The sequence below is a fragment of the Arachis hypogaea genome, chromosome 13 (assembly GCF_003086295.3).
Source record: "Arachis hypogaea cultivar Tifrunner chromosome 13, arahy.Tifrunner.gnm2.J5K5, whole genome shotgun sequence".
In the NCBI taxonomy this organism is placed as follows: Eukaryota; Viridiplantae; Streptophyta; class Magnoliopsida; order Fabales; family Fabaceae; genus Arachis; species Arachis hypogaea.
Window position 1 is genome coordinate 43,756,589 of NC_092048.1, and position 14,184 is coordinate 43,770,772.

General features: G+C 32.8%; 1 protein-coding gene across 1 annotated transcript; it reads left to right on the top strand.

Moving 5' to 3' along the window:
- The first annotated feature begins 4,251 nt into the window (after nucleotides 1-4,251).
- Nucleotides 4,252-6,926, top strand: LOC112738235 (SPX domain-containing protein 1). Its single transcript, XM_025788586.3, has 3 exons — nucleotides 4,252-4,938; nucleotides 5,355-5,481; nucleotides 6,172-6,926. Exons 1-3 carry the CDS (start codon nucleotides 4,645-4,647, stop codon nucleotides 6,612-6,614), a joined length of 864 nt encoding a protein of 287 aa, XP_025644371.1. The 5' UTR covers nucleotides 4,252-4,644; the 3' UTR covers nucleotides 6,615-6,926.
- Nucleotides 6,927-14,184: the final 7,258 nt, after the last annotated feature.

A 14,184-nucleotide genomic window follows, 5' to 3' on the forward strand; every position in this document is an offset into this window, starting at 1 on the left:
AAAACTACTAGTAACCTTATTATTCTTATACAGTATTAAAATTACACAATTACTCAATACTATTAGAAAATATAACTACAAATTCATTGGATACATGAAATAAATTTTTTCATATTTTATGGTTGACTACGTTACAAGCGTAGACCCGTGTAGAAGAGACCAAATCCAATGCAATAAGGAACAAATGTACTAGTAATATCATCAGCATCACACCGGCAGTATTAAACAATGATATCTAGTTGTGCTTAGAAACAAGAAATATAATCTTTAAACGAAACATATAGCAGTAGTAAACAAATAATAATAATAAAAATTGTTAGTTGGTTTATTTTTGTTTTGAAATTAAAAATAGAAGAATAGAAGATATGGAAGAACCAAGCTAAAGTGGTCCCTATGAACTTTAATTGAAGAGTATGGAGTCCCTGCGGGAATAAAGGGAGTTTAAATGGAATATGCCAAAGGTATGCTTGGTTTTGTAGTTGGAGTTAAGGATATGCCAAACCCATATGCTTTTTATGATATGTTAGCTACTACATACCATCAAATTAAAAAATTAAACTCCTTCACACATGTCTCTCTTATGCAAATATATTTCCTAATGTCAAAAATGGAAATATATATTTCCTAATTTATTTCCTTCGCCTTTTTGCAAAGATAAGTTATTTCCTTCTAAGTATATATATATATATATATATATATATATATATATATATATATATATATATATATATATATATATATATATATATATATATATATAGGGGCATTTATTTTTATGAAGGACTGTGTGCAATTAGAGAAATTTGAGATTGATCCTTCTTATTATGTTAAGCTAAAATGATTTTTCAATAACACTAATTATGATGCTAATGTGAGATTGATTATTGGGCATAAGTTTAGATTTACTATAGTATGCTTAATGGGTTTGATTTGATTTTCCTACAACCCTAAGTATTTTTCAAGTAGTTAAAACTATATTAAGGAAAAGTTCTTTTGGAACAAGTTATATGGTAGTCAAATTTCAGCTGAATTGGCTCACACATATGTGAAAATTAGAGTCAATGATAGTACAAATAAAATTGATGATTTATTTCATCATTTTCAAATAAAATATATTCTATTAGATTTTTTTTTAAAATATACAAATCATATATAATTTTGATTGACTATTTGATTTAAAGAATATTAATATCCTGTCATCCTAATATAATGTAACTCGTGCAAAACACAACATAGTCTACGTTTACTACTCTAATGAAATTAATTCTGCAAAAATATTTTAAGTGCACTAAAAATTAATCATTAAATTAAATATTATATATATAATATTTTTAAATAATAATTAATTATTAGAATAAATAATTTATTTAAATTATTATTAGTATAATATTTCTTATATGTAACAACTAATTGATAATTGATTTTTTTTAATATGCATTATTAATTGTGCTTTGAGCTGAAAGAATTTGTGGGGGATCAATTTCATTAGATGAACAAATAATCTTGTTTTAAGATGGAAACTCCACTTTTGATAATTTTAAAAGAAAATTATAATTATTTATTATAATTATTATGAGGATGGTAGAATCCAGTTCATGGTTGCTAAGAATATCCATTCAAAGATGCGGATTTTAGTTTTACTAAGTGGCAGTAGGCACAGGACATGTAACTGAAAAGAAGGAAACTGCAAATGCATGTGATTCGACGTTGTCACGTAATTAATGCTCTCTGTTAGACAGGGGGGAGAAAGCGGTGCCACCTGGCACTATATATTAATTAATTAGTTATTTTAATTAATTAAGGATCCCAAATGTCGTATTATGGACTTGGTAGCAAAAATTGGATATTCCAAATGCCTTGGCATTATACCATGCGTTATAAATTAATAAACCTTAACTTCGCTTTCCCTTTGCTTAGGCCTTCTACCTTGCTGTGCTTAAATTTACTCAAACTTTTCTGCTTTTGTTGCAGTTATTTTTATTTTTAATTAATGTATTATCTTTTAAGTTGACACCACTATCTATTCCCATAGTTGGACCAGTTTGACTCATCTATAAAATTATCCATGATTTGATTACGAGATTGCTTAGGTTTTAAACGCACTATTAATAATAAAAGGTCATATGCTCGGTAAATATGATATTTATTTCCCTTTGTTTTCCCCTAAAACATATACATATATATTCTTAAGTATTTTTTTAATGTTAATATATAAAAAGTTAACTGATTTATATAATTACTAAATTTAAGATGAAGCATGGCATGGAATCTCATTCCTTCATAAAAGAGGTTATCATTGTATTTTCATATTCTATGCAATGAATATTTCCTTTTCATGACATATATATGTTGGGGAATTTTAAAAATATATGTTTTTGTTAGAAATTTTAGAGAGAGAACAGACAAAAAAAAGTTTGTGTGTATATAGAAAGATATTTATAAGTGTTAAAAGAATCGAAATAATAAAGATGTAATATCCTATAATAAATATTTAGATATGTTAAATAATGCTAATTGATCTAATTGATTCTAATTATACTCTAACATCTTCCCTAAAAATCAAGTGATAACTTGAGTTTGAAACTTATTTAAAACAATGAAACAAAAAAATGCATAAATTGATAAAACGGATGCAAATGGAATTGCCATAACAAAAAGCAGACGAAACAGCCAGAAGAAAGCGTAAATGGAATTGCCAGAAAAAAGCGTAGACAGAACTGCCAGAAAGAAGTGCAGATAGAACTGCCACAAGGAAGCGCATACGGAACTGCCACAAAAAAAGCGCAGGTGGAACTATTGGAAGGAAGCACAAACGGAATTGGCGAAAGAGAACGTAGACAGAACTACCAGAAGAAAACGCAGACGAAATTGTTGGAAGGAAACGCAGACGGAATTGTCGAAAGGGAACCAGACGGAACGGCCGGACGGCAATGCAGATGGAACTGTCGCAAGAGTGGCCAACTGTCGAAAAACTGTTAAAAAGATGGCGAACTGTCGTAAAAATACTGAAAATTTGACGAAGTGCAAAGAGATTACAAACTATCGGAAGGTGATAAAAAATTTATAGTTTCTCCATGAGAATAAATAAGTAGCAAGTGAATTAACCGGTGAACTGAGAAAGCATCAAAGTATTCATAAAAGAGAAAGAAAAAAAAATATCACTAAAAAAATATGAAAAATACCGTGATTTTACTCGAAAACAATCTATCCTTCTTAAAAAGAATACATGACTCTGATATCATATTAAAAAAAAATAAGAGAGAGAACATTAAAAAAAATTGTGTGTATTTAAATTATACAAAATAATACAAAATAAAATAATATTTATAAATACTAAAAAAATTAAAATAATAAAAATATAATATTTTATAATAAATATTTAAATATATTAAATAATACTAATTAATCTAATTAATTCTAATTATATTCTAACGGTTTTAAAGCAACAACATTTCGATTGTCAAGTTGTATAAAATACAAAATAATCTGACATGTATTCATTTAATCTTATATTCATTACATAATAATACATAAAAATATAAACAAAAACATTGAAATTTCATATTTGTTACTGAATCCAAATCATTTTTGAGTTCTTTATAAATCCAATTCTTATTTATTTTCTAAACCATAATTTATAAATATTCGCACTCACATATATCACATTAGAGCATTGCGTAACCAAAAACCAAAATTTCATCCTATAACAAATATGACTTTCTTTTAGAAGTAATAAAGCTATGAATAATTCTTAAACAAAATTGGAGACAAGTTTTATTATTAACAAAAACTTATAAATATTAAGTGATCAATATGTTTTCCTTAAAAATATTAAGATTATAAGTACAAATATAAGTCTTGAAAATTATAATTTATTTTATTTTATAGAATTTTTTTTATTTAATTATTTTGTTAATTTTACTAAATTTATAATCAATTTTTTTTCTTTCAGTTAACTATTTTTAATTTTATAATTAAATAATTTTTATATTAAAATTAATAAAATACTTATTTTAAAAAATATGTAGTTAAAAATTTAATTAAATTTTAAATTATAAATATTTTTAATTTATAAAAAATATTTTATTAATTTTAATATTTTTTATATTAATAAAAATATATTTATAAAATTAAAAATAATATATAAATTTAATTAAAAATTATAAAAAATAATTATAAATTTAATAAAATTATAAGAATTAAGAAAGTAATTAAAATTTGATAAGTATTGTAAATGAAAACTCACACCACAGATACATAGCACATAGCAGTGAGTATTAAAGCAAGTGGAGAAGCGCAACCACTCCCTTGGGAGGACAGTAGAGAGGGGAATAAAACCCAAGATATACTCCTATTTACGGATATTCCAACTATACCCTCGAATATTCTCTTCTCCTATACCGTTATATCTCTCACCTTCTCTCACTTCTCCCCTCTCCTCCTCCTCCTCTCCTTCCCTATCATCGCATTCGCAACCAAACTCATATATATTATATTCTTTCGCCTTCACACATTCCTCTATATTTATTATTTCTTCACACATACTATACCATACCAATTACCAACTCTTACAAATCACTACCTTCTTTTTTCTTCCATCTGAAATTTCATCTTTCTGTTCGTTTTTTTCTTTAACGGAAAGCCATGAAATTCGGAAAGAGCCTGAGTAACCAGATCGAGAAAACCCTACCGGAATGGCGCGACAAGTTTCTCTCCTACAAGGAGCTCAAGAAGAAGCTCAAGCAATTGGACCCTGCTCCTAAGTCCGACGACCGCCCTGCCAAACGCCCTAGGCTCGACGCCCCCGGAGATTCCGACTCCGCCGCGCCGGAAATCTCCAAGGAGGAACTTGACTTCAGGAATCTCCTTGAAAAAGAGCTCGAGAAATTCAATAACTTCTTCGTCGAGAAGGAGGAAGAGTACATTATCAGGCTCAAGGTGCGTAATTAATCTCTTCGACTCGTTAACTGATCCAAGAAATTTAAAAAGAAAGAAAGAAAGAAAGAAAAGTTCCGAATCTATTTTAAGTTTTATGTGGAATTTTAATTTAGTTAGCTTGATTAGCAATGAACATACCAGCAAATTATGAATTTGATTATTTTATTTGACATTTGATACGATGATATAATAAAATATTATATTTTAGGTCTCCTGTCTCCACTAGGCAAAGTAACTATTCTTGTTTCAATTTGGCAATGTCAATGCCAACTTTTATTCTCCAGAAAATTACTGGAACATTTTAAGCTAATTAATTAATTAGGATAAGCATGTTTAATTGGATTAATGTTTATTATAGAAGAGCTAGCTGGATATGTAAGTGTGTAACTAATGTTTGTTGCGGTTTAAATATGCAGGAGCTTCAGGACAGGGTGGCCAAGGTGAAGGTTTCCAGTGAAGAGTTGATGAAAATTCGCAAGGAAATTGTGGATTTTCATGGAGAGATGGTCTTGCTGGAGAACTACAGTGCCCTTAACTACACAGGTACTTTCCCAAGTTTTAATTGTCAACACTCAGCAAATATGTTAACTTACTTTTCATATATTCGTATTGAATTATTTATTATTATATTTACAAGTTGCAAACCTTTATATGATAAAATATGTGTCGCATTCACTTTATAATTATGCCATTTAAAATTATGCCATTTATGAATGCAATGGATGAGATCAAGAAATAAGATGGAATAGGATTCATTTCTAATTCATATTGTTCATTATTTCTTAAAAATCGGTGGACAACTTGTGACCATATGCTTATCTTGGAATAAAGAAATCTGAAAATTGAACATCCGGGCTTTTTGATACCCCATTATGGCTTATCATTCTTTGCTTTAGAATAGTATATGCCGAGCACCACAAATATTCCTGTTGAAAATTATGCACAGGCTAATCATCTAAAAGCTTAAACAATCAAACAGGGTAGTTCACCTTTTTATTTTATTCTTTAAAAAATATACTAGTTAGCTGTCGGTAGATGGTGATCTGGTCTTTAAACAATAAGCTGCGGTTTTCAACTTTTTAGAGAGATAGGTTTAGAGATAAGTTTCTGTGATTAGCCTCAATTTGGTTATTTTGAGCATTTATTGTGGATTATTACATAAGGTCTTTATCTTCTATCGAATCAGCAGCTCCAGACAACTAACTAATTGTAACCTCATTTTTCTATCCACAGGGCTAGTGAAAATACTGAAAAAGTATGACAAGAGAACTGGTGCTCTAATCCGGTTGCCCTTCATACAGAAGGTCTTGCAACAACCTTTCTTTACCACTGATCTGCTTTACAAGCTAGTGAAGGAGTGCGAAGCAATGCTTGATCGCCTTTTCCCGGTTATTGATTCTCCACCTTCTGGCGAGACAACTCCCCAAGCTGAAGGATGTGATCCTTCAACTTCCACCACTACCAAGAGCAATGGTTTCTTGATACCTAAGGAATTATCAGAGATCGAGTACATGGAGAGCCTCTACATGAAGAGTACCATATCAGCATTGCACGTATTGCAGGAAATTAGAAGCGGGAGCTCGACAGTTAGTGTTTTTTCGTTGCCGCCACTGAAGATTAGTGGATTGGAAGAAACATGGAAGAAAGTTCCAGTTCTGGAACAAGCAGCCAAGTAACTTGCTTGGTTGCTTTTCACGGCAGTGTGGTGGGGATGGCTTCTCTGTCCCACCCTTTTTCCCTGAAATCCGCCTTTGTTATGCACGGCTTAGATACTAACACTGATGTAATTCTAAATGTAAAGATGGAATTAATTTTTATATAATCATAGGGTTCCATATAATAAAGAGTCTGGAAATCACAGTTGTTCTGTTTTGACTGTTGATAGTTCGTTGACGGTCATATTCTATATCTGTAGCTAATATACTTAATAGTTATATATTTTGTATCTGCTTCATACTGTAATGTTATAGGTTCCAATTTGAAAATCATTTCTGTGGCTACGTGTGCCTTGCATATTTTTCCTAGTTGACAATAGATTGTAGCAAAACGCTGAGCTAGAGGTTGCAAACCTTAAGCTTTTGAGTTTTCAATATAGTGTAGTACAGCAGGTAGAACTGAAATGCTTCAAAAGTTTTAGCGTACCGAAGAGGCGAAGAGTGCAACTAAAACCAGAAGAGTTGCAAAACAAAGTGCAATCGGTAAAAAAAATCAGAGACAAGGGGCTTGGTGATAAAGGAGTAATGTGATTTTTAGTTCTCTGCCCGAGAACGTTTTGATTATCTGGACGTTAATCAGATTTAGATCATTTATTGCGCAACTTCTCTAGAGTTTTTAGAAGGTAAAAAATTGAACTCTGCATTAGAATGCTGGAACTTACTCCACATCATTCGAACAATAGACCAACTTGTTGTATATTGAAGTCATTCTAACTATCATCTAACCCTGCATTGGTTAGCCAAACTATAGATGCACTAATAACTAGAGGAGTTAACTATAATCATAACCACCAAGTGCCATGTGGCAGAGATGCAAACAGATTAACTCATTAACAAATTCCTTACTTGTAACTGATCTTCCAACTACTTTCGAAATGAGGCAAGTTGCAGCTACATACTAACCAACAATAGTCATAATTGTGAATTTTTTAATTGAATAAGAAAAAATATAGAAAACTAACCCTATTTCTAAACAACATAAACAATAGATTAAAAAAAATTAATTTCAATTTTAAAAATCAAATTTTTAATTAATGAAATATAATGAGATTTTTTTTATTTTTTTAACCCTTGCCTTAATTCTAGTTCTCTCTTACGTTTTGTTTGGGAGTGGAAAGAAATAGAAAGGAGAGAAATTGAGTGAAAAGAAATAGAAAAGAAAGAAATATAAGTGAAATTTAATTTCCATGGGTGTGTGGATGGAAGGAAAATAAGATGAAAAGATATTGAAAGATAAATAATTTATGTTGTTTGTTTGGAAAGAAAAATGAAGAGAAAAAATGAATTAAGTTATATAATGACAATATTACCCTTCATATTATATAGTAATGTTATTATGTATATAATTATTATGTAAATATTTATAAATGTCATTAAATAATAACAACAAAATTTAATTATATTTATAATATAACAAGTTAGGAATAATAATAATAATAATAATAATAATAATAATAATAATAATAATAATAATAAATTGAAGAAGAGTCATCGAGAAAAAGAGAAGGGTAGGGTTTGGAATGATGAAATGGAATGAGTTTTCCTTCCATTTTCTCGCCTTAGTTGGGGAGAAAAGTTTTTGGTGGGTCCCTTTCACTTTTTGCTACTATTGTATTTTTCTCTTCACATTTTCTTTCAAAACCAAACAAGTGAAAGTATACATTTCCCTTCTATTTCTTTCCATCCATATTAAATTCTCCCTATTTTCCATCTAAACAAACATAGCATTAGCCCCGTTCTTCTTTTTCTTCCCTTTCAACGTTGGCGTTGCCTCTTTCTCCCTCGCGCCGCCGTCCTCTATCGCGCTGCGCCTTCGCCCTCGCGTTGCCCTCCTCAATCGCGCCTCAGTGGACGCATCCTCCCTCATGTCTCCCTTCACCACGCCGCTGCGGCACTGACCATTGTTCACGCAGCATCGTCGTACCGCCCCTTCATCGAAGGTATGCTCACCACCCCATGCTGCCTAACGGCCTCCCCCTGCTCGCCACCGGGCTTGCGACCCTGCTCCCTTTGAGCAACACCCACCAACACGGGAACCTCCTTTCTGTAGTACTGTTTCAATTTTTATAGGGCAGATGGAAATGTTGGCTTCTTATTTTGGCTTGGGTAAACAAAAACACAAGTATGCTGTTTGCATTTCTACTTGTAAGTATTCTGTATTAGTTCTTTTTGTGTAAGACTTGAAAAAAAAATACTCATAGGGTTTAGAAGTGCTTTGCTAGGGTTTAGTAGGGTAATCCTAATTCTTACTTGTGAGAGTGAGTGTGAGTGATCAAGCAAGATTCAACCTGTGAGTGAGTAATCAAAACTTAATCTGTGAGCGTGCGTGAGCAATAAAGTTCCAACGAGTGAGTGTGAGTGATCAAGTCTCAAGATGGCAGCCAATGCTGCTACAATAGAAGACAAAACTGGCATAGAAGAGGAAGACGCAATAATCACAATCAGTGAGAAGGATATACAAGTAGGGGTGGAAAAGTGCTCAAAAAGCTTTATGGGAAGACTCTTGGCAGACAGAGCCTTTTTCATTGGCACAATTGAATCTGCTATGCAAGCAATATGGAGACATCCAAAAGGAATTAAAGCTATAGACAGCAGAGGAAATCTTTTCCGATTCTTTTTTGAAGAAGAAAAAGATGTCGTCAGAATCGAAAGAGGAGCACCATGGCTATTTAAAAATTACATATTAAATCTGAAACGGTGGAAGGAGGATGAAGTTATAGAAGATGCTAAATTTTCAAAAGTCCCAATTTGGATCCAAATATGGGGATTACCTGAGCACTACAAAACAAAAGAACTGGGACGAAAATTGGGGAGTGCTCTTGAGAACGTCTTGGATGTTGATCTCTATTTCTATATGAAAGGCAGGGAGAACTGTATTGTAAAAGTTCAAATTAGTCTCAACATTACAAAACCACTTAAGAAAACACTCAAGATTGCCGGCCCTAACAAAAAGGTGCTGGAGGTCTCACTCAAATACAAAAAAATTGGTAACTTTTGTAACTATTGTGGATACATAGGCCATGAAACACGAGGGTGCACCATCCAGATTGAAGATTCAATTAGAGGAGAAGTTAAAGAAGAAAAATGGGATGATTGGCTAAAATCTAACCAAGAAGGAAAAAGAGAAATAATGGGGAGAGATAAAGGGGATCAAAACACAGGTACATGAGAAGGAAGTGGACATTCTAGGCCACAACAACCGATTCCAGTGAATCTCATCAACAATATTTCTAATCTCTCAATGAGGTCCAAAGGAAGAAGAATCCATGGAGGTGAGAATAAGGAGCTAGAGAGTAGCACTAATTCACAATCCCTTATTCTTATTAAAGAATCTGCATGCTACAACCGAAATTCTGAGGTGATGCAAGGGATGTTCAATGACCAAATACAGGGAGAAAAAGGAAGTATAGAAGACCTACTAACAAATTTTGTTTTTGTGGCGACAAATTAGCAATCAGAACAATAGCGGAATAAAAGACTTACTATGAAACAATTTGCTAGAAGAAGTTTCATTAAGGTGACTGATAAACTCCATTTTTAGGGTTTATCTTGTGTTGAATTTAGAGTATTTTATCAACCTTTTCTCACAGTTATTCAATGAAATAGTATGATTTTGTGATTCTTCCTTAATTTGAGCTTAAATGTGAAAATATGCTTTTAAACCCTTAATTTGATAATTTTAATCTTCCTTTGATTCCACTAGATGCCTTGATGTGTTTGTTAGTGATTTCAGATTGAAAAGGCTAGGAATGGATCAAAGGAGTGAAGAGAAAATCATGCAAAAAGGAGAACACATGAAAAAAGCCAAAGATTTGGATGCGCTCATCCACGCGCACGCGCACAAGACACGCACGCGTGGATCGTAAAAACCCCATGGACGCGCACGCGTGCTGTACGCGTACGCGTCGGTACTGGTACGTGATTTTTGAGTGAAAACGTGCCCAACAAATTAACAGAGAGTGTGGGGTCCAATCTGAACCAACTTTGGCGCCAAAATGCTTAAAAGGACCAAGGATTGAAGGGGAAATGAACACCAATCAATCATGAATCATTAGAAGTTTTAGATCTAGTTTTAGTGTTAGTTTTAGAGAGAGAAGCTCTCACTTCTCTCTAGAATTAGGATTAGGTTTAGATTAATAAGCTTAGATCTAGGTTTTAATTCATGCTCTCTTCTACTTCTAGCTCTCAATTCTTTGTTGTTACATCTTGTTCCTCCATTCTTTTGTTGTAATTTCTTCTATTTTGCTTCCATACTTTGTTGTAGATCTACTCTTGTTTCATCTATTTTCTTTTAATGCAATTTGAGGTAATTCATGTTAATTGTGCAAACTTTGATTGTTGTTGTTAATTCTTTGCAATAAGTGTTGTTAGATTCTATTCTTGTTGTCAATTTACTATGCTTTCCTTTTACACCTTCCGAGTGTTTGTCAAAATGCTTGAGAGAATGTTAGAGTAGAATTTTATGTTCTTGACTTAGTGAATAGCTAGAATTTATGGACTTGGATTGATATAGCTCATTTGACTTTTTCCTACTTGTTAGATGATGATTTAATGGGATTAATCCCTACAATTATCATATTGTGGTTAGTGATAAGGATAGAGATCCTTGACCACCAAACCTTGCCAAGACCTTTTCATCATTTGAATTCCTTTGCCATTTTCTTTTCTTGTTTCATATTCAAAACCCAAAATATACATGTCCATAGCCAGTAACAAGAACACTACCCTGCAATTCCTTTGAGAGACGACCCGAGGTTTAAATACTTTAGTTATTAGATTCATTAGGGGTTTGTACTTGTGACAAATAAATTTTTGCATGAAAGGATTATTGTTGGTTTAGAAACTATACTTCGATGAGATTTCATTTGTGAATTCTATACCATCAAAATTTCTCTCAGCAAAATGGTGCCGTTGTCGGGAATTTACAATTGTGTGCCTTGTTATTGGTTATTGTATATATGTGAATATTGTGAATATGTTTGTCTTTTGCCCATTTGTTAGTCCTTATTAGCTTTAGGACTTAGTTAGTTGTTTTTGCTTCCACTATGAATTCTCACCCTTTTTGTTATGAGTTTGGTTCTAATTGTGTTGTAGGAAATGTGACCTTCAATGACCACATGTATCAAGGATAGAACCAACAAAAATGGGAAGAGCCTTAAGGAATTGATCACTCCTATTGGCAACAACCTCCGGATACTTATAGGTATAATCATCATCCTAATGCATGTCAATTCAATGGCTATGGTGAACCTTTTTGTGACAATCAATTACCACCATCATATGCCTATGAATCTTACCCTCAATGTAAGAACCTGCGTTTTCACGTAAAACCGCATTAATAAAATAATTTTAGTGTGCAGAATAGATTCAAAATTTAGAAGTTTTAATTTGAAAATATAAATGAAAAATTTGGTTTCAGTAAATTTTTCTGAGTTGGAAAATGTATTTTTTTCGAAAAGTTTTTGTAAAAATGCGTACTGGCGATTAAGTCGGCAGTACCGCCTCTAGTCTATCCAGTACCGCGTATTTTGAAAAATAATATTTTGAAAATTGATTTATTATTTTGAAAGGGGTAAAAATAATTTAGAATTGAAAACCAGACACTAATCTTAAAGGTTTTGGCTCAAAGTGAGCCAAACGGATAAAAAACGCTAACAGGTTGGAGTGGGCCCAAACCGGGCCCAAGACCCAACATATATAAGCTCATTTAATAAGTTTTGAGCTCATTTTCCAGCCCTAAAAAAGAGGAGATGCGCGGTTTTGAGAAGAGAGGAGAGGTGAGGGTTGGTTACTTTCACCTCCACCTTCCGGGAGCTATAACTTTTGATCCGGAGCTCCAATTGACGAGCCGTTTGCGACCACGTGAAGCTCTTGTCAATATCTACATTTCTATCTAAGCAAATCTGGTAGGAACTCGAAGCTCAACTCCCAGTTTTCTGCCCTAGTTTTCTGCGCGTTTTGGGTTTAGTTCTTGAGCAAGTTTTGTGGTTTTGCTTATTTAGGTGATCTCTAGTAGCGGATAAATATTGAATTTTATCCCTAATCATGTTGGATAAGGTAAGGTTTCACTAAACCTTTGTGTTTAGTTATTTTATGTATCTTAGGTTTTGATTTTGATGATATATGTGTTGTTAGTGTGAGCCTTGGTGTTTGTTGGTGTTGGTTGAGGTTTTGGATCAAGCTTAGTGGCTTCGTTTTAATGTTTGGTGTGTTTGGAAATCGGCCAAGGTATGGTTTCGGTTTCCTTTATGTAATATGTAATGTTCATGGACACTTAGGCTAGTGGCCCATAAGATAGGATTGAATTGGATATGTGATTGTTGTGGTTTATGTATGATGATGGTAATTGTTGAGGATTATTAGTGCTAATGATGTATTATGATGTTGGTTAATATTAGTTATTGTTTGGTGATAAATTGTTGGAATTGATGAGGATTTATAGTAGTTGTTGATATTGGTTGGTTGATGATGCTTGATTAATTGATGTTGTAAATGTTGTTAAATAGTGATATTGAGGTACGAGGTATATTAAATTTTGAATGAATGTATATTGTTGATTATTGGTACAAAGCATGAATGAGGTTGTTGATGAAGATTGATAGTGAAAGAATGATGATTGGTGAAGGTGTTGGTGGAAGATTGATTATAGTACTTTATATTTGATGTTTGGATTGATGAGAGTTGAAGGGGTTGATAATTTGAGATATTAAATGTTGGATGTGGTATAGTTGAATAATGATGGAAGTGGTGAGAAGTCATGTTGATGTTAATAAGGTTAATGGAAATTTGGAAAATGTGAATTAGGTTGGATTTAAAATTGTTGAATGGTTTAGAAGGTTGTGTGAGTGAGAAAATAGTTGAGGTAGTGTTTGTATAAATTTTGGACTGTTTTGGTTTGGTGGATATGTGATTGAATTGGTATTGGATTGAGGTTTAGTTAAAAATTTGAGTTGTGAGATTTGGGGTAAAAATGGATTTTTGGTAAACTTTGTCTGATAATAACTTTTGCCTCGGTTTTCAAAATTTGTTGAGTTTGGTTTATATTTTAAGATTGTTGAAAATCCTTCGATTTGATATAAAGTTTGCAAAATTTGGGATTTTGTAGAGGAAGTTATGATCATTCAAAGTTGGTGTTGAAAATCTGAAATTCTGCAAAGTTGTAGAATTTTAGGATTTCTGATATGTGCGCGTTGTGCGCACGCACAACCCTGCAAAAATGTTATTCTGTGCGGACGCACAAGCAGGAAAAAGGGCTCTGGTGGTAGCGCTGGCACAGGTTGTGCACGCGCACATCAATGAAGCATTACGACCTGTGCGGACGCACAGCCCTGTGCGCACGCACAAGTCAGGAAGGATCAGTACCTGTGCATCGCACACCCAGGTGCGTACGCACACTTTGAAAATCTTCCTGGGCGTGCACACGCACACGTCTGTGCGGATGCACACACCCTGTTTCATAATTTTAAACTTTATTTTCAACTATTTCACCTTTCCGACAAGGTTGTAAGCTTCTATAACACTATTTTAAGAC